Genomic DNA, 20,835 nt, shown 5'->3' with positions numbered 1-20,835 from the left:
TCCGCTCTCCCAGGCTGCCCCGCGCGCGCGCGCTCCGGCAGTTCGGCCACGTCCCTGGCCACGTAGCGCCCGCTTCTCGCCATCTTCGCCGCTTCCTCTCAGGGGCCGCCGCCGCCTCCTGAGCCGCTGAGCCACGGGACTGCCGCGCCGACCGCCGCCACCATGAACATCTTCCGGCTGACCGGGGACCTGTCCCACCTGGCGGCCATTGTCATCCTGCTGCTGAAGATCTGGAAGACGCGATCCTGCGCGGGTGAGCGGCGGGAGAGGCTCGTGAGAGGCGCGGGCGTGAGGCCCGCTCGCCCCGAGGGCCCCGCGACCTCGGCCGCCCCGCGGCCCGCGGGCTTGCGCCGGCCCGACACACCCCCTCGGCTGTCTAGGCGGGTGGTCAGACCCGCGGGCCGCCTGCGGGACCTCGGGTGGGCGCTCGGGCCGGGGCGGGGCGCCGCTGGGCCCCGCTAGCACTCGTCTGCTGGCGAACTGGAGCGTCGGGGCGGACGAGGCGCCAACCGGACTGCTCGGGTCCTTGTCCTGGGGAAAGTTTGCCAGGGGATCCGGCAGGCGCGCTCTCGCCCTCGGCTTTGATGGGCGCGTGTCCGCGCGCCTGGTCCGGGAGCCCGGAGGTGTGGTGAGCCCGCGAATACGTGAGACGGAGGGAGGAGGATGGGTAGGACCGCGGCCGCCTGGGCCTGACGTGGCAGCCAGGCCCGCCTGAGAGGTGGGGCGGCTGCGGGGAGGTCACCTCGCTCCCCACCCTGCAACTAAGAGGACCGACCTTTAGGTCAGAGTGTCGGGTCGGGCTTGTCCCGAGAGTTCTGGGCTTCACCTCCAGCTCTCGGGGCCAGGATCACGCCTGCCTCCGGATAGTGTGGGCAGGTCTCCCAAGTGAATTTCTTCGGGGTAATCAGTGCTGCTCTGGAAAAGGAACTAGTTTGTCAGACTTCCGAGAGCCTCCATCTAATAATGGGTTCTCTTTAACCTGCGGCGCCGGGGACCACCGAGGTCTCATGCAGTCTCCTGTGATTCCGCACTCCACGTCACCAGTGATTTGGCGGCTCGCTCCTCGTGGGTACACATGTCATGGACGCATTGCTGGGAGATAAATCTTTCCCAGATGATAGCTGTGGAGTTTTACATTTCACGAACCTTGAAATCTTAAGAATGGCCTATTTTTTTAGTGATTTCTTAAATGTAGTGTGTGCCTTAAACTTACTTTTGGAGCCATAGCCTCAGTGAAATAACTTTGATGAGTTCAAGTTCCTCATTAATTTTTGCAGAGGCGGGTAAAAGATGGGAGCCCTAAAGGACCTGGATGGCAAAGATTCCACTTACCTGATTGATTTCCAAAGTTTCCACATCTAAAGTATCACCACCTCTTTGCTGCCTTTTGGCCTCACCTATGTCCCTGGAACATACCCGAGGTCCAGGAAGTAAGCAAAAACAAAAGAGACCTTTGAGCAATCAAAATGGATGTTACGAAGTCCACATACTGAAACCCCTGTGTCTGGCTTGAAGGTGATCTCTCAATTTGTGCATAGTTCTGAGAGGTTCTGTTATATGATTTCTAATGATAGCAAACTGCAGTAATTGTGATAGCTTGTAGTACACATTTAAGCACTTGCTGTGTACTAGATAGTGAGCTGAGTTTCCTATATGGCTTACCCCATGTAGTCCTTAAAACCTTATGAGGTGGGTGCTCTTGTTCATATTGTGTGGAGGAGGGAACTGAGTTTAAGGAGGGTGAGGAAATTAGTGGTAGAGCCAGGATTGAAATGCAGGCTATCTAAATCACAATTAAGGATTTTGAGTATCTATTTTGGCCTAAGTAATTTGGTTTGAGCATTTAAGCAGAAATTAGGTCATTTTTTGTGGCACTCAGAAAGTGTTATTTTCTTAAGAAATGGTTACCACAGTATGTTTAGTTAACATCCATACCCTCATGTAGCTACTTTTTTTTTCTTGTGATGAGAACTTTTAAGGTCTAGTCTCTTACTTATATACTTTCAAATATACAATATAGCATTGTTAGCTATAGTCACCATGCTGTACATTACATCCCCAGGACTTACTTATTTTATAACTGAAAGTTTGTGCCTTTTATCCACCTGTGTTTCTCAGAATCGCCTTCTCTGCCAAGTCATTAAGTGTTGGATCATGCTGTCTCCTAAATATGTATCTACATCCCCCCAGGGTTTTGGGGGAGAAGCGAGTGCAACTCGACATAGAATTCTTAAGGGAACCTTGCGTAATGAGAAAGTAAGAAGGTTGTTATTTTGTTTGTTTTTTAATATTCACTATTTCCGTTTGGGAGATTTAGGAGCATTTAGAAAAACATAAAATACTTCAGCCAAAATAATAAGATAAATAAGTAAGTTAAGTTGGTATGTGTTCGCCAAATATTTCTACAGTTAGCCTGCTATAGGGCATTATAACCACATTGTCAAACTTAGGAACTTGTTCTTATCCATGAGATTTCCTACCCTTTTAAAAATCAAAATCACCAAGATCATTTATTCAGAATTAAATGCTGAATTTGACTAGTTGCTTTGTTTTTCCATCCTAAATTATAAAAGTTGTTTAGATTTAAAACCTATACATGCTTATGTTACTCTACAAGAAGATATGTCAAAGAAATAATCAATCTTCCCATGTTTTCTTCCGTCTGCTACCTCTATAGCTTTTCTTTTTCCTTCCTAATTACAACCCTTTAGTACAATTAGTGCCTCATATCGAAAATTACTGAGTATCATAATTCTTCCAAGTGGTAAAGATACCTCAAGACAAATACTGGGCATAGAGGCCACAGGGCATAAATCTGCAAAGAAGTAAAAAGCTAACCTTTTCAAAGAATATTGCTTCTCTCTCACTTACCAACTTTACATTTCCCTGTATGGCTCCGGAAGATGACTGGTTAGCCAGAGACGGGTAAGATTCCTCAAGGGAGGAACAACCTAAGACAGGCACAGTCGCAGGGGGGTGGCCATCAGTAGAGAAATTGGGGACCAACAGAGGGGAGGCTTAGAACCTCACCACCCCCCCTGTTTTGAGAGAAATCTTCTGCATCCGTGGATGTTTTGTTGCCCTTGTCTAGCTTGGATTAATACTTAGTCTATAGGCACAGACCTGATCATCTACATTTGCCCTCTTACAGCACTAAATTATGTTTTCTACCTTTATCTTGCATCTACCTACCACTTCAGCATTTTATTAAAAAATAATAATAATAATAAAGGAGAAATGTGGGATTCACATATAAATCAAGTATAAAAATCAAATGGATAATCATATCTGACTTGATTGTTTATAGTTCATGATGCATGATCAAAACAAAGTTTCTGTGATATGACTGCCCTTGCACTGTTCACCATGTAAGAACTTATTCACTATGTAAGACCTTGTTCACCATGTAAGAACTTGTTTGTTATGCTTCAGAAGATTGGGGACTGTTGAGATATAGGCCTGTGATTGATGCATTGAGTCCCCTATACAGAATTTTATTGTTGTTAACCCATTTGATCAATAAATATGAGAGATGCCCTCTCAAAAAAAAAAAAAGATGGGATTCTGTCTTGCAAAAAAAAAAAGTTGTTTAGAGACTTTTGAAAGACCAAGAACTTGATATGAGTTTCTCAAATAACTGGAATAGGAGACATGTACATTTAGGTTCTGTTTCTCACTTTGAAAATACTAGTATTAGGGTTCATTTTAGGATTTTGGCACCTGTTTTAATATGCCTCCAGCTACAGAACCATGGAGCTTTTTTCCCTTAGGGTAGGGGATGAGACAGTCTAGCAAGGAAGTTGGAGATTCTGTTTTCCTGACCATCTAATTTGAGAACCACTTTCAAGGACCTATTTGAAAGTGGGGGCAAGAGTGTTGCTCTTGGTTTCATTCTGTTTGCACTAGCATTCTCCTGTGTTTGTGTCTGCCAGTGTCCCTACAGAGGGGTGCCCAAATGAAGTGTGAGTTCCTCACATTCCTGCACTGTTGTTGCAACTGAATCCACACTGTGCTCAAGTTATCACTTTATTCTTGTCCTAAACAGTGACCTGGATAGCCTCAGGAGAACAAGTCTTGGTTCATGGATGAAGAACTTCCTATCTATATTTTCCTGTAGGTTGATAGTTATTAATAGTACTGTATCTATTGTGCTTAAATTACCAGTGAAGTCCTTTTGAGATCTATGACTCCCAACCACCTTTCTAGTCTCTCCCCTTCTCGCCTCCACCTGTTGCTTAGATTGCTGGTAACTGCTGTTACATAGGCTGTAGACTTCTCATCCTACTAAACATGACAGGAACATACAGTGTCCCTACATTTCTCACAGTTGCACAGTTTATGTTTTTGAAGAAAATGGAAGACACCTCATCCTTTATTGTTGTCATTGAGTACTTCAAGAAGCTTTTGCATCACATCCCCAGCTCCCTGTTAGTAGCAGCTGTCACCTCTGCTCTTTTAAGTGCCAGTCTTTCAAGTAATTATTATCTGAAACATTTATTGGTCAATATGCACACCCACTCTGTGCAAGGCACTGGGGACACAATTCAGAGCAGTAACTTGTAGTTATTAAAGTTTCTGCTTTCAAAAAAAGCTGCAATTTAGTTGAAATAATAAGACACATAAAAAATTTAAATAGTATCAAACCAAACCATATAGGCAGTAAAGCTTAGGGGTGTGAAGTGGCAAAAAGGGCACTAGGGCAGCCTCCCCTGACTTCCCAGCAAGGAGTGTATAAGACCTCCATGAAGGAAAGTATAAAACTTCACTGACAGACACAGAAGGTGACCTGAATGTATGTTCATAGCATGGTTCTGGATAGGACCAGGCAGGCTGCTGAGGAATCAAGAACATACATTTCCCCACATTAACTTATTTATTCAGAGTATCATCAAAGTTAAAAGACAGTAAACTGAGAGAAATAATCTGCAATATATCTAAGTGACAAAAGGTTAATATCTGTAATAAAATACTTATACAAATTTTAAAAACCTTTAGAAAAATGGGCAGAGTAGAGAGTTCACAGAAGAATAACAGAAGGCCAGTTAAGCATGAAAGAATGCTTTTCCTTACTGGAGGTTAAGAACTTATATATTAAAACAGCAATGCTACCATCATTTGCCTACTGAGTAGGAAAAACTAAGAGGTTTCCAACATCTATATGTGTGTAGGCAAGGCTGTGAAAAGGGCATTCTCATCTGGTGTTCGTGAATATGAAAATTGGCACAGCCTTTCTAGGGTAAGTTTGACAATATATCAGAATTTAAAAGTGTTTGTATATTTTATCCCAGCAATTCTAGAGGGTATGAACTACAGAAATTGTCATAGCACAATTGTGTTACTTGTTCACAAACTACATATAGGTAAAAACATGTTTGTTGTATCTAAATAAATACAAAACACTGTTTATAGATACAAAGATATTTGTGCAGTATTTATAAGAACAAAAATTATAAACAGCCCAAATGTTCATTAACAGTTTGGTTGCACGAATGCTTGTATGTTCACACTATGGAATGCTGTGCCGCGATTAACAAGAATGAACTAAAGATATTCATCAGGGAGGGTAAATCTGAGATACCAAGCTAAAAAGCAAACAATTGTATAACTCTATTTTGAGGGACAAGCATGTATATGAGTGCAGATACAAGTACACATACAGAAAGAGGCTTTTAAAAAGGCTGGAAAGTTGCACCTACATGGTGGTAGGAGGCGATTTGCTTTTTATCCATGTATTTTAGCCCAGTTGGAATTTTTAATGAAATAGCGTGGATTTCTTTGAAAACAAGAAAAACTGGTAAAAGTACATTGAAAGCACTGTCATTTATTAAGCATTTGCAATGTGTTGGGTATAATTTAAAGCATTCTCTGTCCAACAGTCCCACAAAGTTGGCATGATCTGTCCCCATTTGACAGATGCAGAGGTTAGGGGGGCCAAGTATGGAATGGGCTGAGGCTTTCCCTGTGCATGCAGGAGCTGACCTTGAACCCAGACCCTTTAGCTCCAAAGCCTCCCTTTATCCACATTACAGGAGCTGTGTTACGAGTCAGTTCCCAACTGTTAGGCTGCTGGTTCCAGGGAAAGAATGGCCTTTAGGTATCCAGATCCTTTGAGGCCGTGGGTTGGAGCACAGTGCCCAGGACACTTGCCGGGTGCTGTGGTACACACTCTCCTGATGGTCTGACATACGGTGCTTGGTTCCATCTCAGCAGTTGATCAGGACAAAAATAATTCATGGGAAGATTTTCTGTTTAGTTGAGGGCTCTTCTGTAAACCAGTGGAAATATAAGAAAAGCAACTTTTAACCTGTAGCATAATTTAAATAAAGTAACATGCACTGGAGTGTATAGTTGTGAACTTTTATTAAACTTGGCCTAATGGGAAAAGGCAGGTATGATGCTAAATTTAATGATCAATTTCCCTTTAACAAGTTAGACTCCTTAATGTGGGGATTTGGTGCATTGGCTATTGCAGACGCTGTTCCAGAAACATTTAGAGTAAGTATTCTTGAGAGCTTATTACCCAATAGCCTTTGCATGCTTTGGTCTCAAAACAGAAGGGAGCCCCTCTGGCTTTGTAGCAGGTACTTCCCCTGGGAGGAAGTTCCTGCCCCTGCCCCCTCGGTCTTCAGCTGGAATGCCTGTCTTCCTGTGAAGACAGGACAGTTTTTCTCTTTTAAAGGAAAAAAGCTGTTACTTGCTAGTCAAGATCCCAGGCCAGGAAGAACAGGGTAGAACTGTAAAAGCATACCTAGATTCTCAACATGACAGTTCCTGATGGATTCTGTACCATGGGACAAACTGCAGGTCACAGGTGCCTTCTCTCCTCAACCCCATGCTCTGATCAGGGAGCTTTTCCACCCTGGGGGGCTGGCAGTAAATTAGCACAGAGTGAGAACACATTGCCTGTTTCATTATAGTTGTGTGACTTAGAAACTCTTTGGAAATGCTGTTCCAAAATACCACAAAATTTAACCCATGTCATGAAAATAAAATGAATTCCATTTTCTTTTGTTCATTCATTCAGCAGATACTTCCTTAGGTTTGCTATGTGTCAGGCCCAGTGCTCAGCACAGAAAATAGAAAATGAAATAAGGCACAACCCGTCCTTCAGAGATCCCGGTGTCTGGTGGGGCACTGGGGGGAAGGAGAGACAAGCAACCGGATAGTCAGAGTGTATTTCATAAGTACTGTAATAGGAGCTAGGGCAGCAGCTGGGGGGAGTGGCTTCCATTTTGTGTTTGCTGAATCAGTGAGTAGCACCGCGGGGGGGTATTTTTGGAGCTGACTTCTCAGAGGAAGTGACAGGTGAGTCGAGGCTCAAAGGGGAGAAGTGAAAGCTATAGCGTTCCTGAGTTTAAGTGTAGGAATGCTAAAAATGAGGACAAAATTCAAATCTACTTGACTTCCAAAGTTCCGGTAGATAAACCCTTCACAACAAAAATTTGCTCATACAATGAACGTAGATGCAAAAATACTCAACAAAATATTAGCAAACCGAATTCAAAAATACATCAAAAGGATCATACACCATGACCAAGTGGGATTCATCCCAGGGATGCAAGGATGGTACAACACTCGAAATCCATCAACATCATCCACCACATCAACAAGAAGAAGGACAAAAACCACATGATCATCTCCATAGATGCTGAAAAAGCATTCGACAAAATTTAACATCCATTCATGATAAAAATTCTCGGCAAAATGGGTATACAGGGCAAGTACCTCAACATAAAAAGGCCATATATGGTAAGCCCACAGCCAACATCATACTGAACAGCGAAAAGCTGAAAGCTTTTCTTCTGTGGTCGGGAACAAGACAGGGATGCCCACTCTCCCCACTGTTATTCAACATAGTAATGGAGGTCCTAGCCACGGCAATTAGACAAAACAAAGAAATACAACCAATCCAATTGGTGAAGAAGAAGTTAAACTGTCACTATTTGCAGATGACATGATATTGTGCATAAAAAACCCTAAAGACTCCACTCCAAAACTACTAGAACTGATATCAGAATACAGCAAAGTTGCAGGATACAAAATTAACACACAGAAATCTGTGGCTTTCCTCTACACTAAAAATGAACCAATAGAAAGAGAAATCAGGAAAACAACTCCATTCACAATGGCATCAAAAAGAATAAAATACCTAGGAATAAACCTAACCAAGGAAGTGAAAGACCTATACCCTGAAAATTATAAGATACTCTTAAGAGAAATTATAAGACACTCCACTAACAAATGGAAACTCATCCCATGCTCTTGGCTAGGAAGAATTAATATCGTCAAAATGGCCATCCTGCCCTAAGCAATATACAGATTTGATGCAATCCCTATCAAATTACCAACAACATTCTTCAACGAACTGGAACAAATAGTTCAAAAATTCATATGGAAACACCAAAGACCCCAAATAGCCAAAGCAATCCTGAGAAGGAAGAATAAAGTGGGGGGGGGGGATCTCGCTTCCCAACTTCTAGCTGTACTACAAAGCCACAGTAATGAAGACAGTTTGGTACTGGCACAAGAACAGCCACAGACCAGTGGAACAGAATAGACCCCAAACATATATGGTCAATTAGTATACGATAAAGGAGCCATGGACATACAATGGGGAAATGACCGTCTCTTCAACAGATGGTGCTGGCAAAACTGGACAGCTACATGTAAGAGAATGAAACTGGATCACTGTCTAACCCCATACACAAAAGGAAATTCAAAATGGATCAAAGACCTGAATGTAAGTCATAAAACCATAAAACTCTTAGAAAAAAACAGGAAAAATCTCTTGGACATAAACTTGAGCGACTTCTTCATGAACATATCTCCCCGGGCAAGAGAAACAAAAGCAAAAATGAACAGGTGGGACTATATCAAGCTGAAAAGCTTCTGTATGGCAAAGGACACGATCAATAGAACAAAAAGGTACCCTACAGTATGGGAGAATATATTCATAAATGACAGATCCGATAAAGGGTAGACATCCAAAATACATAAAGAGCTCACACACCTCAACAAACAAAAAGCAAATAATCCAATTAAAAAATGGGCAGAGGAGCTGAACAGACACTTCTCCAAAGAAATTCAGATGGCCAACAGACACATGAAAAGATTGTCCACATCACTAGTCATCAGAGAAATGCAAATAAAAACCACAATAAGGTATCACCTCACACCAGTAAAGATTGCCACCATCCAAAAGACAAACAATAACAAATGTTGGCGAGGTTGTGGAGAAAGGGGAACCCTCCTACACTGCTGGTGGGAATGTAAATTAGTTCAACCATTGTGGAAAGCAGTATGGAGGTTCCTCGAAAAGCTCAAAATAGACATACCATTTGACCCAGGAATTCCACTTCTAGGAATTTACCCTAAGAATGCAGCAGTCCAGTTTGAAAAAGACAGATGCACCCCTATGTTTATTGCAGCACTATTGACAGTAGCCAAGAAATGGAAGCAACCTAAGTGTCCATCAGTAGATGAATGGATAAAGAAGATGTGGTACATATATGCAATGGAATATTATTCAGCCATAAGAAGAAAACAAATCCTACCATTTGTAACAACATGGATGGAGCTAGAGGGTATTATGCTCAGTGAAATAAGCCAGGCAGAGAAAGACAAGTACCAAATGATTTCACTCCTATGTGGAGTATAAGAACAAAGAAAAACTGAAGGAACAGAACCCAAGAATGGACTAACAGTTACCAAAGGGAAAGGGACTAGGGAGGATGGATGGGAAGGGAGGGATAAGGGTGGGGAAAAAGAAAGGGGGCATTACGATTAGCATGTGTAATATAGTGGGCTGGCATGGGGAGGGCTGTGCAACACAGTGAAGACAAGTAGTGATTCTATAGCATCTTACTACACTGATGGACAATGACTTTAATGGGGTGTGGTGGGGGGGACTTGGTGAAGGGGGAAGCCTAGTGAACATAATGTTCTTCATGTAATTGTAGATTAATGATAACAAAATTTAAAAAATGAAAAAAAATTGGCTCATGTATTCTATAATTTTTTATTAGAAATAAAATCATACAGGAACTGAACTGGAACTTTTATCTCAAGGCTTCAGCAAATACTAGATAGGAATTACCTGCTCTCCTTTTCCCTGTCTTATCTTCTCCCATGTTCTCCATATTAACCACATTATTTCTCCTTTGGAGCACTGATCAGAAAAAAGTTCCCCTTTAGTGTGGAAAAGATTAGCAGGAACAGAATTACTGTCTGTATCTCCACCTTTGACTCCTGAAATTGGTTATTAAGAAAAGAGCCAACTTTTTCTTCAGTTTCTATTTAGGTGTTTTTGTGAATGGGCTGGAGCTGCAGTTACTTATACATACAACATTCTCATATACAGGCTTTTAGTTTCAACAAACCAAAGCATTGTTTTAAAAATAAGGTAATTTTCACATTCTCTAGGAGTATTGCTGATAATTTGGTGCAGTGACATTTCTCCTAAACGCATGCTTTTCTAATACTTAAGTGTCTGATGCTTGCCCTGTAGGTGAGGGTGGGCAGGTTCTGACATCTACTAGATTAAGTTTCTTCAGTGAATACACTTGATCTTCATTGGAAACCCATAATTCATGTCCTATGTCACATAAATATTTGGCCAAATACAGATGTCAGAAAAGCTGAGTGCATGTGCTATGTGACCCTCGAGACTTCCACAGCTGAGTCTCTGTGTGCCACAACAGTGCTCTGGAGGTGGGTGGTGGTTGGACGTGGAAACAATTTTGAGATGTTGAAAATGAAAGAGTGCTGCTTTTGAGGACTGGCCTTAGTAGCAGGTTCCCACCCTCTTGTTGCCATAGCATCTTGGTACACTTTTATGCAAGTATTTGAGGTTTGTTGTATGGTCATCTAGGAGGTGAAATTTTTTAAAATCTTAGCATGTCAAAGTAAATGTTGCCCACACAAAGTAAGTCATCTTGGGAGGCCATGCCTCTATTCAGGGAGGGTGGGATGGGTGTTACTGCTCAAACTCTTACCTGAAGCAGTGTTCCTCATTTGGTACCTCATCTCCTTAATCAGATTAGACTCCAGCTCCATCCTTAAAAGATTCATCACCACAAGATACTGTTTTAAAATGGAAAGAAAGATGCTAAAGTTAACAGGCAAGTCACAACACTAAGTAACAGCAGGATTATTGAAATAAATTTATTCCTATGTAAAGTGATATTTTAAGAACTACTGTGTTCATTTGAACAATACACATCCTGGTATATGGGCGCTGGCATAATTAAGTTACTTTCCCATAGTCATCCATCCTAGTAGGACAGAAAAGTTATTAGGACCCCTCCCCACAAAGGAACATGTTCAAGAATGTTAAGGGAAAGAAAACCTAAAACTGCTCTCATTTATTCAAAGTCAACCCAGACGTCAGCCATTGATCCCTGGTGTCCCACTTTGCGTATCTACCCTCCCTGCAGTGTTCGCTACAGGAGTATAAAGTTCTTTGAGGCCTTTCTAATACTTACCTTTTGTTTCTTTAGGTATTTCTGGAAAAAGCCAGCTACTCTTTGCACTGGTCTTCACAACTCGTTACCTGGATCTTTTTACTTCATTTATTTCATTATACAATACATCTATGAAGGTATGGCATAGCACCCAATGGCTTGTGTGATATCCATAATGTACAGACCCATGGAAACTATTACATTTATGTCAGCTGTGTACTCAAACACCTTCAAGAGGAATGTCTGACTATGTTGTTCTTGACTTAAGCATTTTTAGAACACCTTGTATTACGTGTAACTGGGAATAAAGTTATCATTAAGCATATGTTTTCTTTTTCAAAGCAGGATCTGTGTAATTAAAGTGCCTTTCACAGAGATTTTTAAGTCTTCAGTTTCCTGGAGTATGATGGACTTCTAAATCTCTTGAAAACCCTATAAGAAAGAGGGGTAACTATTAAGTTTTCAAGCAGTGGGAATGATAGACTCCCTGGGAAGCCTGGCGTGAGGTTCAGAATAAGGAATGAAAGCCGGGGCTCCTCCCAGCAGGGCCCTGCTTGCTGCTGAGTTGGGCTGTGCGTAGGCTTGTTTCTTTTCTTTTTTTCCCCACTAAGCCCGTGTTTCTTAAACTTCCGCCACGTGTGCCATCATAAAGGTAATTTTGCCATGTTTAAATAACCTTAGACCTTTTAACATGTCTTAAGCATTAGCATCTGTGGCACCTTTGGTGTCCTTATGTTATTTCTGATTCACATTGCAACAATATATTCAAATTAAAATATAAACTGTGTGCCACCTAGTGTCTTATACACCACTGGCATTCCACACTCCATACTTGGAGAGGCCTCAGTTCTTTCACAGTTATTGAACTCACACTTACTGAACACCCACAGGTCAGCAGTTCGCTAGCACTGCAAACAGGACAGAGACCAAGTGGAAGTCTCCTCATCTAGTGGGGGAGTAGGCCGTCGATCCCAGTACTGAGTCAGACTGCAGTTGATGAGCGATGCTGTGACGGGAAGGTAGAGGGGCTCTCAGAATGTGCCATAGGAGTCTGATTCCTTTCATTCAGTCATTCCTGCAAATGCTTACTGAGCACCTTTGTGCCGGGACTGCTGGAGGCATTTGGTTATGGGCACACCCATGGAAGTAATGTTTAAGCTGAAGCCTATGGGTGTGGTATTTAAAACGACTCCCCAACACTTGGTGTTCAAAAGCATTTTATAAGCACAGGTCAAAGCTGACAAAGCAATATTTGAGTCTGTGGTCTTTACAAGAAAGAAAATTAGAGCTGGCCTGTGATTGTTCTATTCTTCATTACTAAGTGATGGAGGCCTCACAATCAGCACGGCAAGGTGCCTGCTTATTATCCAAGCAAAGTAAAACTGCAGGTGTTAGAAGTATATGGGCAAGAATCCTCTTCCCTCCCCCTCAGGATACCTGGCTTTCACAAGAATCTTTTCTTGGTTTTAGTTTCCAAGTGTGTCTTAAAAATCAGATGAGTGAGAGCTGAGTTTTATGTGTTCATAGCTTTTTGCTTCAGTGCCAAACACTGGTGAGAGGAGAAGAGTAGCTGCTTTCCCCAGTGGCTGCTAAAGCCCTTATGGACATCATCTCACCTGGCTGTAGCCTGGGTGCCAGGAAGGAACCCCCAGCCGCTGTGTGCCTTGACTGGATGTTCTGCTGGAGGGGACTCTGAATATATGTGTGTGTGTTTTGCTTATACGTGTAGATTATGTTACTTTATTCATATGCGGGTACATGTATATTTCTGTGTGTAGAGAACTCTTTAACAGTATAAGATACTCATCTTCCTTGATTTTTTTTCCTGGTAGTTCTTTGATGTATAGGTGTAACAGTTTTAGTATCCTGTACACTGTTTATTTGCAAATACAATTTCATGACAAGGTGCCAGGAATAGTTCAGTGCCTTTGTTTTGTTTTAAAAAACATGAGGGTTTAATGGTTGTTGTTGTTTTCCTATTAAGTCATTTGCCCAAATGTTTTCCTAAATAAATTTCTCAAGGTGGTGTACCTAGGGAGAAGTACCAGGTGGTACAGCTGACACCCCAACCTGAATGTTCAGTGCTAAAGTAACACAATTTAGGTAAAAGCCTGTCATTGTGAAGTTCATCGTGAGTTACTGTTTATCTCATCTTTACAAAAGTACTTGCTAAATAATACTGTTCTGCTAGAAGAAGGTGCATTGGTTTGAAGTGCATTGACTTTTGCATTCATTTTTTTCTTAAGGTGCTATCTAATAACTTAAAATGAGTTTAAAAATACATTCTTTGGCAGTTTCTTAGAAATTTACACTTATGACATATAATTCAGCAATCCCACTTCTACGTATTTACCCAAGAGAAGGAAAAAGTTGTCTTCACACAAAAGTGTGTACACAAATGTTCACAGCAGCTTTATCCATCATCCTCCACACTGGAAACACACACCTGTCCTTTAACTGGTGAGTGAATGAACAGCCTGTGGTACACTCACAGTGGGCCACTGCTTTCAGCATTAAGACTGAACCAGTTGTTAATACGTGAGAAGATGTGGTTGGATTCAAATGCATTATGCTTAATTGAAAGAAGCCAGTCTTAACAGCAACATACTGTATGATTCCATGTATATAGCATTCTAGAAAACGCAAAGACTGCAGGGAACAAGACCAGATCAGTTATTGCGGGAGGTGAGGCCTAGAGGGAAAGCTTGACTACAAAGGGGCAGTACAAGGGAATTTGAGGGGATAATAGGACTGTTCTGTGTCTTGATTATGGTGCTGGTTATAGGACTCACAGAACTCTGTGCCCTAAAAAGTTAATTTTAGTATATTTAAATTTTTTTAAAGGCTAAGGAAATAAATCTTGCCTTTCTGAATATATAGGTGATACAGAAAAGCCAAGGGAGTTGGAACAATTGTACAGCATCAATAACTTGGTGTTTTTTTCTTTTCTTTTTAGCTCATCTACATTGCCTGTTCCTATGCCACGGTGTACCTGATCTACATGAAATTTAAGGCAACCTATGATGGAAATCATGATACCTTCCGAGTGGAATTTCTGGTGGTCCCTGTAGGAGGCCTCTCATTTCTCGTCAATCATGATTTCTCTCCTCTTGAGGTTAGTTAAGAGGTTATTTAGTGGTCATGTTTAGTTGTTCTGTTTGGTTGTTTTTCCGTTTGGCAAGTTCCTGGTACAGCATACACTATTTGGTCCAAGTAATAAATCATGGCCAGGAGTAAGCCCCCAGGTATCTGAGTGTCTACTGACTCGTCACTGCCTGACTCACCTCTAGAACATAAACTTGGCTTCTACAGCACCCAGCACAGTGCCCTGCCGGTCCAAGTCCTTGAAGAACATTACCTTCTCCCCACTCTGACACAACTTTTGTTTCCTTTCATGTTTGGTGGCACACACTGATGCTGCATCTGTGAATCCTTTAAGCCGTGCTACCCCACTGCTCATCTTTAGGAAAGTGGTCTGTACAGTGCCCCTGGCACTGTGCAGTACATGACCTGCTCCTGAGGGCCTCGTTCTCCCCTCAGTGACCTGGAGTTGATAAGTTACTGTGCTGCTGTTGGTTGTCTGATGGTGCTGGGAACATCAGAGTTCTAAAACACTCTGGGACTGCTTGCAAGTACTCCTGCTATCAGCTTGAGACAGTGCCATGTTGGGCAGAGAGTTTGCCCAATTACAACTCCAGTGTCTTGCCCTTTGATTTAACCACACCAGAAAAGCCTGAAGGAGGAGAACAATATTGACATACATGGTCTGGAAAGAAGACCTGTTGGTGAAGAGACAGCATGGAAGGAGTGAAGAACCCAGTCATCAGTGCCACCCTGGCAGAAAGCAGGGTTGATTGGGGACCCTAGATTGGAGTAGAACAGGCTTACCCAGGAGAAACACCATATATGTAGTTTCACAGCAAACTGCATAGGAAAGAATGACATGTTGGAGGGATGAGGTAATGAAGATTCAAAAGGGCAAAGGTGTCCAGGTCACCCAGCTTGTCACTGGAAGTGTCCATACCTCTTAGGTGTGGATTTCCTAGCTTGCTCAGCTACTCTGTCTTGAGTTCAGATGCCCAGACTTCCCACTCTTTTTGTGCTGAGATAGGGAAAAGCAAGAGCATTTCCTGTGAACTCACGGTCAGCAGTGGACGATGACTGCAGCTCGTGGTTTCTCTTACAGATCTTGTGGACCTTCTCCATCTACCTTGAATCAGTGGCCATCCTCCCTCAGCTCTTCATGATCAGTAAGACGGGAGAGGCAGAGACCATCACCACCCACTACCTGTTCTTCCTGGGCCTCTACCGGGCTTTGTACCTTGTCAACTGGGTCTGGCGCTTCTATTTTGAGGGCTTTTTTGACCTCATTGCTGTGGTGGCCGGCGTTGTCCAGACCATTCTATACTGCGACTTCTTCTACCTGTACATCACAAAAGGTGTGTTGGGCTGCATCCTGCCTGCTTTGTTCCTACAGCCATGTGTTCTTTTAGGAGCTCCCTGGCCCCACACACTTCTAATCTGGCAGCAGCTCACAAAGTAGGGCTGGTTTCAGAGAAAAATAAAATTCTGGATCAGAGTTTTCAGTGTTTTTTCTTTTAGTGCAGCTTTATTGTTTATCTACAATGGCATGTTTTCACTGTAAAAAATTCAGTTAGAGCTAATAATTCTGAAAACAATCACCTGAAATCCTACCACTCAGAGATAATCTTTGTTAATGTTTCAGTAAATGTAATTCCAGATATTTCTCTATGTGTCTAGATGCATGATTTAAACTATACATGCTATTCTATGATCTGCTTGTTTTCCCACTTCACATTTTTTCATCTCAGTAAATAAAACTTTACATAATTTTCAATAGCCTTAGAGTATTTCATTATATATATTACCATAATTTGCTTAGCCTCCTATTCTTGGGTATTCAAGGCTGTTACTGACTGACTGCCATTAAAATCCAGTGCTTAAACTGGCATTCTTATATATATATATTTTTGCATTTATGTGAATGTAGGACATGTGAACTTTGCAAAAATCAGATGAAATGTATAGTCCTTGCTTAGACAAAAATATGTATATTTAGACATATGCAAATAAATTTATGCACATAGTTTTAGGGGACTCAAGAGCCCCTAAATACTAGCCACAGACCACAGGCTAAGAACCTGTGCTATATAGTAAAATTCCCAATGATAGAATTGCCAGGTATGAAGACTTATGTATCCTACCTCATTTATCATCTACAGATCTTTGTACATAAGAACAGTTATATTTTAATATATGTTAATTAGGAAAGTCATAACAAAAAGACTGCTATGAATTTAGCAACAATTTCAATCAAATTTTTATTTCTTAAATACCATTGCTGTGGCATACAGGTACATGAAGAAAATTGCAAGATAATGGATATGACATTTTCATAGTTTAGAGGGCTTTATTTATTGACACCAAAATCAAATGACCATTAGCTGCCAAAAGCTTATTATTTCCTTATTCCTTACTATGTAGTATCTCGAGTGTGACAAACCTCTAGGAAGGGGAAGAAGGAAACTATTACGCTTGTTATTATCAGTAACCTTTTGTTCTCTCTTCCTCTCTTCAAAATTCTAGTACTCAAGGGAAAGAAGCTCAGCCTGCCAGCGTAAGTGTCAAAGACCAGCATCTGTCCCTCAGGGTGCTTGGACAGAATTCTTACCACAGCAAAGGCACAAGATGCTTGATATGGAACATCAGAAACTTCACTCTTTTGTTGCAGATCGTCATCGTGGCTCTGTAAGAACCCAGAGGAAAAGAACCGGAAGGTTTCTGTTTAATGCATCTTGCCTTATCTTTTTTTATTACTATGTACAAAGATTTTTTTACATAAAGAAACTTAATGCTGTATTAATAAATTCAGTATGTAGCTTCAATTGGGGTAGTTCCAAAAGTGAAGTTTTTGTGAGGAATAAGTGCAAACTTTTTTTTTAATTCTTTGAAATTGTTGATTCTTTGTGTCTGCAATGAAATTGTACTCCTTGACAGTTGGTAGATTATATATTCTTCCATCTATCAAACTTGCATTCCACTATATTTATTTTTTGCCAAAAGATGAGTTATATTTGTTTGAAATCTGAGACACTATGTTTAGTTTGGTCTGTCTGTTCAAATTACTTCCCACCTGATATGGAAACCCTTCAGGCATCACAACACTACATTTAAGGCTGGTAAGGATGACTTGCAAGTCTTAAGGTTTCATTACCAAAATGTTAAGATTCTGAATGTAGATGGAGTCTCATTTAAGAGTCACCAAAGGTGCCTGCCCTCCTCCCCTGCTAAGAAGCGTCAGTTTGAGACGTCCCAAGGGTGTTGAAGGGGCTCTGGGCTACTTGCTATCTGAGTATGAGATGTGAGGAAGATTAATTATTATGTTGGATCTGGGACTCAACTCTGAGGAAGGAGCACAGTGGTTACCTATCACTTTAATTTACAATTTCAGAAGATTGCCCATGCTCAGATTCAAACATTTTCATACCACTTTTGGGTGGTAAAATGGTTTCCTTTTTTTTTTAATTGGCAGCACCACCAATTGCCATTCTTATACTCTCACATTTTTTGTTTTTTGGGTTGTTTTGGTTCTGTTTTTATTGATCTCTTGCATGATTTATCTTGTTTTGCCATCCTAAATAAACATTAAGTACAGAGTAAACTTTTTTTAATGAGTCAGGCTTTTGAAACATCCTATGTCAGGATGGTTTTTTGTTGTCAGTTGGCAACAAAAGCTCTATGTAGGGCTGCAAACATTTGTTGTCCACTTAATAATCTAAAACTGCCTGTATTTTGTGGGGGAATTGGAATTTTTCCTTCTGATTTTGCCATTATATTCATTTGCTGCATTTTTTTTGATTTATGCAAAAGCATGACTTTTATGTGATGCACCATAAATGTTAAAGTGTTGAATACTAACAGTGCTTACTACAAGGAGGATGTGGTATTTCTGCTTTCTACATTGAAATATCTTGTGGAGGAAGGGAGCTGGATGGGTTTTACTTTTATCTAATGTGTCTTAACATCTTTCTAAATTGGCAGTGTAACTGCATAGTTTAAAATCCTATCTTTCTCTCTCATTTTGCTTCCCCCCCCCCTTGCCTCATGTTTTTGCTTTTGTGTATCAGAGTATCTTTCTTTCCAGCATCCTAGTCTTGCCTTTGGTTTCTGTTTTACCCTCCTTGAAACATTATGAGAGTGTGGAGGAAGGGTGGGAAATCCCATCATAAGTAGAGCAGACTTCTTGCTGCCCGCACTTGGGGTGGGGTAAGGTGAGGGGCTCACAACTCTTTTTGTGCATGTACATCAAATACAAGTGGGGACCATTTATTGGAGAGCACAATGCATAGAACAAGGATCTTGGACCAGCATGCCACCTGATGTGTGAAGTATCAATGCCTTTTTAGTCATTCTGCCCATGAAAAAATAAAATTGGTTAAGATGTTAACCATTTTGCGGCCAACTAGGATGACATCTTAATGAATAGGGTGCCTGAGTGGGATTGCGGTACTGGAGCAGTGTCTTCGCACATGCTGGAAACAAAGACCTTGTATGATGCGCCTTATGAAGCACTGTTTCAGAGTTCCTTTCACTTCCTGAATAAAGGTTATCAGGTAATTAATATTTTTTTGAGCTGTTTTATTTGTGTGAATTTTTTTTTAATGTAAGCATGAGGAGAAATAAAGCAAAATAAAAATTCGCCTGCTAAATGATAACTTTGAAAAGTTGCTGACTGACTGTTGGCTACAGTCCATTCCCTATCCAGTTCAATCACAGTGTTAGAACAAACATTTCCTGCTTCCTCACAGTCTGATCAAGAGAAAAGTAAGGTAGAGAAACAGATGGCAAGAAAAAAATTTTGTTGTTTTTGGAAAAGGTCAAGGCCTTGGGAGAGGATCCACCCAGCCTTTCCAAAGATGCCACTAAATGGGACAACTTGGAAAGATGAAGTAAAGACTGTTTCAACAAATCATCAAGGGTTTGTGGGAATCCCAAGTAAAAAACAAACTTTGGGGTCTGCTGTCTGCTGAGTCTTGGCTCCCCACACTCTGCTTTGTGACCCTGGATTTAACATTAGCCTCGTTCCTTCAGTTCCACGCAGAGATCCCTGCCAGGATTTCTGTGAGGTGTGAAGCTTGCAACACAGCTTCGTGCACATTGAGTGCCCAGCGCCTCAGGGACCCCCATTCCTCCTCCCTTTCTTTGGCTTAGGACAGCTGCCTCAAAAGCCAGCTGGGAACCAATCCTAGCAGGAGTCTCTTTGGCTGTTGATGACATTGGTCACTTTTGCCCTTGTTGGGAGAGCAAAGCATCATCCATAAAAATTGACTCTAAGTACCTTCCAAAACCACCCTAGTGAGGTCTGATGATGGGTGGTTGAACTCCATGTGGGTTTTTTCTGTGTGCGCTGCCCTCTAGTGGCTGAATGTGGAATTTCCAAGAAACCTGCACACCACCCAGTACATGCTGTAGGCGCCCCCCTACTATGGGTTAGCCTTTGTAGTGTGGAGTCTTGTGTAGGGGCCTTGGGGTCCAGTTCTGAAACAACTCCCTCTTATATCTGCAATTTAAAAGCAAGTTGTAGCATAATATGGCACTAATCCTTTAAAGCAATGACAAGGATACTCTTAGAGAATACTCCAGAAACCTGAGTTTCATGTGGGACACTTTAAAGGTGAGAGTCTTTAGGCACACACTACACTACACTTGACTTACCAGAACAGAATAGAAATAGCTATTTTTAATAGGATATTGAAAGTCTGTGTTTAAAATAAGGGAATGAATATGCTTTGTATGAGATACCCAGGTAATGGAATGTTTTAAAAAAGGTTTAAGTCAACCAATGGAATGTTATGTGGAAATGATAGAATATAGTTGCCAAGAATAGAATTGTACAGAATACATTTACTTTAAAAATGAAATGTATACTACCTCTTTGAAATTATATCATTTTGTAGGTTACTATTTGTATTATCAAGTTCACAGTATCTTCTTTACTAACAAAAGTTTATGTAGGCTCATTATCTTATTGCTAAGTCTTACAAATCCTGTTTTGAAAAGAGAATTAGTGTATTTAAGAATATGTGTGATCACAGGCAAAACCTAGCTTCTGAATCACCCTTTTTCACCTTAATTCCTATTCTTCCTCCAGATCTCATTGTCTTCTTCAGGAAGTCTTCTCCAACCTTTGTGATTTTAAGTCACTGGTAGCCACACCAAGTGCTCAATATTTATTTTATGAATGGATGAATGGTTCTCTTTACTATGAAAACGTCCTAGCTGCTCTATTTACAATTCCCTGTATCATTTTCATAATCATCAGTACAATTTCAGTGATTACTTTTTGCCCTGC

At 41.2% G+C, this 20,835-nt stretch overlaps 1 protein-coding gene and 1 long non-coding RNA gene across 2 annotated transcripts; both read left to right on the top strand.

The window, feature by feature from the left end:
- The first annotated feature begins 25 nt into the window (after positions 1 to 25).
- KDELR2 (KDEL endoplasmic reticulum protein retention receptor 2) lies at positions 26 to 19,104 on the top strand. The gene is made up of 5 exons (XM_017677068.3): positions 26 to 253; positions 11,499 to 11,599; positions 14,419 to 14,577; positions 15,649 to 15,901; positions 17,070 to 19,104. The coding sequence occupies exons 1-5, from the start codon at positions 163 to 165 to the stop codon at positions 17,102 to 17,104; spliced, it is 639 nt and encodes a 212-aa protein (XP_017532557.1). The 5' UTR covers positions 26 to 162; the 3' UTR covers positions 17,105 to 19,104.
- Positions 260 to 3,524, top strand: LOC140844036 (uncharacterized). Its single transcript, XR_012122162.1, has 2 exons — positions 260 to 1,515; positions 2,119 to 3,524. It is a non-coding gene; the product is annotated as an uncharacterized lncRNA (long non-coding RNA).
- Positions 19,105 to 20,835: the final 1,731 nt, after the last annotated feature.

The sequence above is a fragment of the Manis javanica genome, chromosome 10 (assembly GCF_040802235.1).
Source record: "Manis javanica isolate MJ-LG chromosome 10, MJ_LKY, whole genome shotgun sequence".
NCBI classification, from domain to species: domain Eukaryota; kingdom Metazoa; phylum Chordata; class Mammalia; order Pholidota; family Manidae; genus Manis; species Manis javanica.
Note: the sequence above shows the minus strand (reverse complement) of the source record. Positions and strands in the feature narration are given on the sequence as shown.

Coding starts and splice junctions, on each gene's coding strand:
- KDELR2 (XM_017677068.3), top strand. CDS start 163: ATGAACATCTTCCGGCTGACCGGGGACCTGTCCCACCTGGCGGCCATT. Junction 254..11,498: donor GAAGACGCGATCCTGCGCGG/GTGAGCGGCGGG, acceptor TTGTTTCTTTAG/GTATTTCTGGAAAAAGCCAG. Junction 11,600..14,418: donor TATACAATACATCTATGAAG/GTATGGCATAGC, acceptor TTTTCTTTTTAG/CTCATCTACATTGCCTGTTC.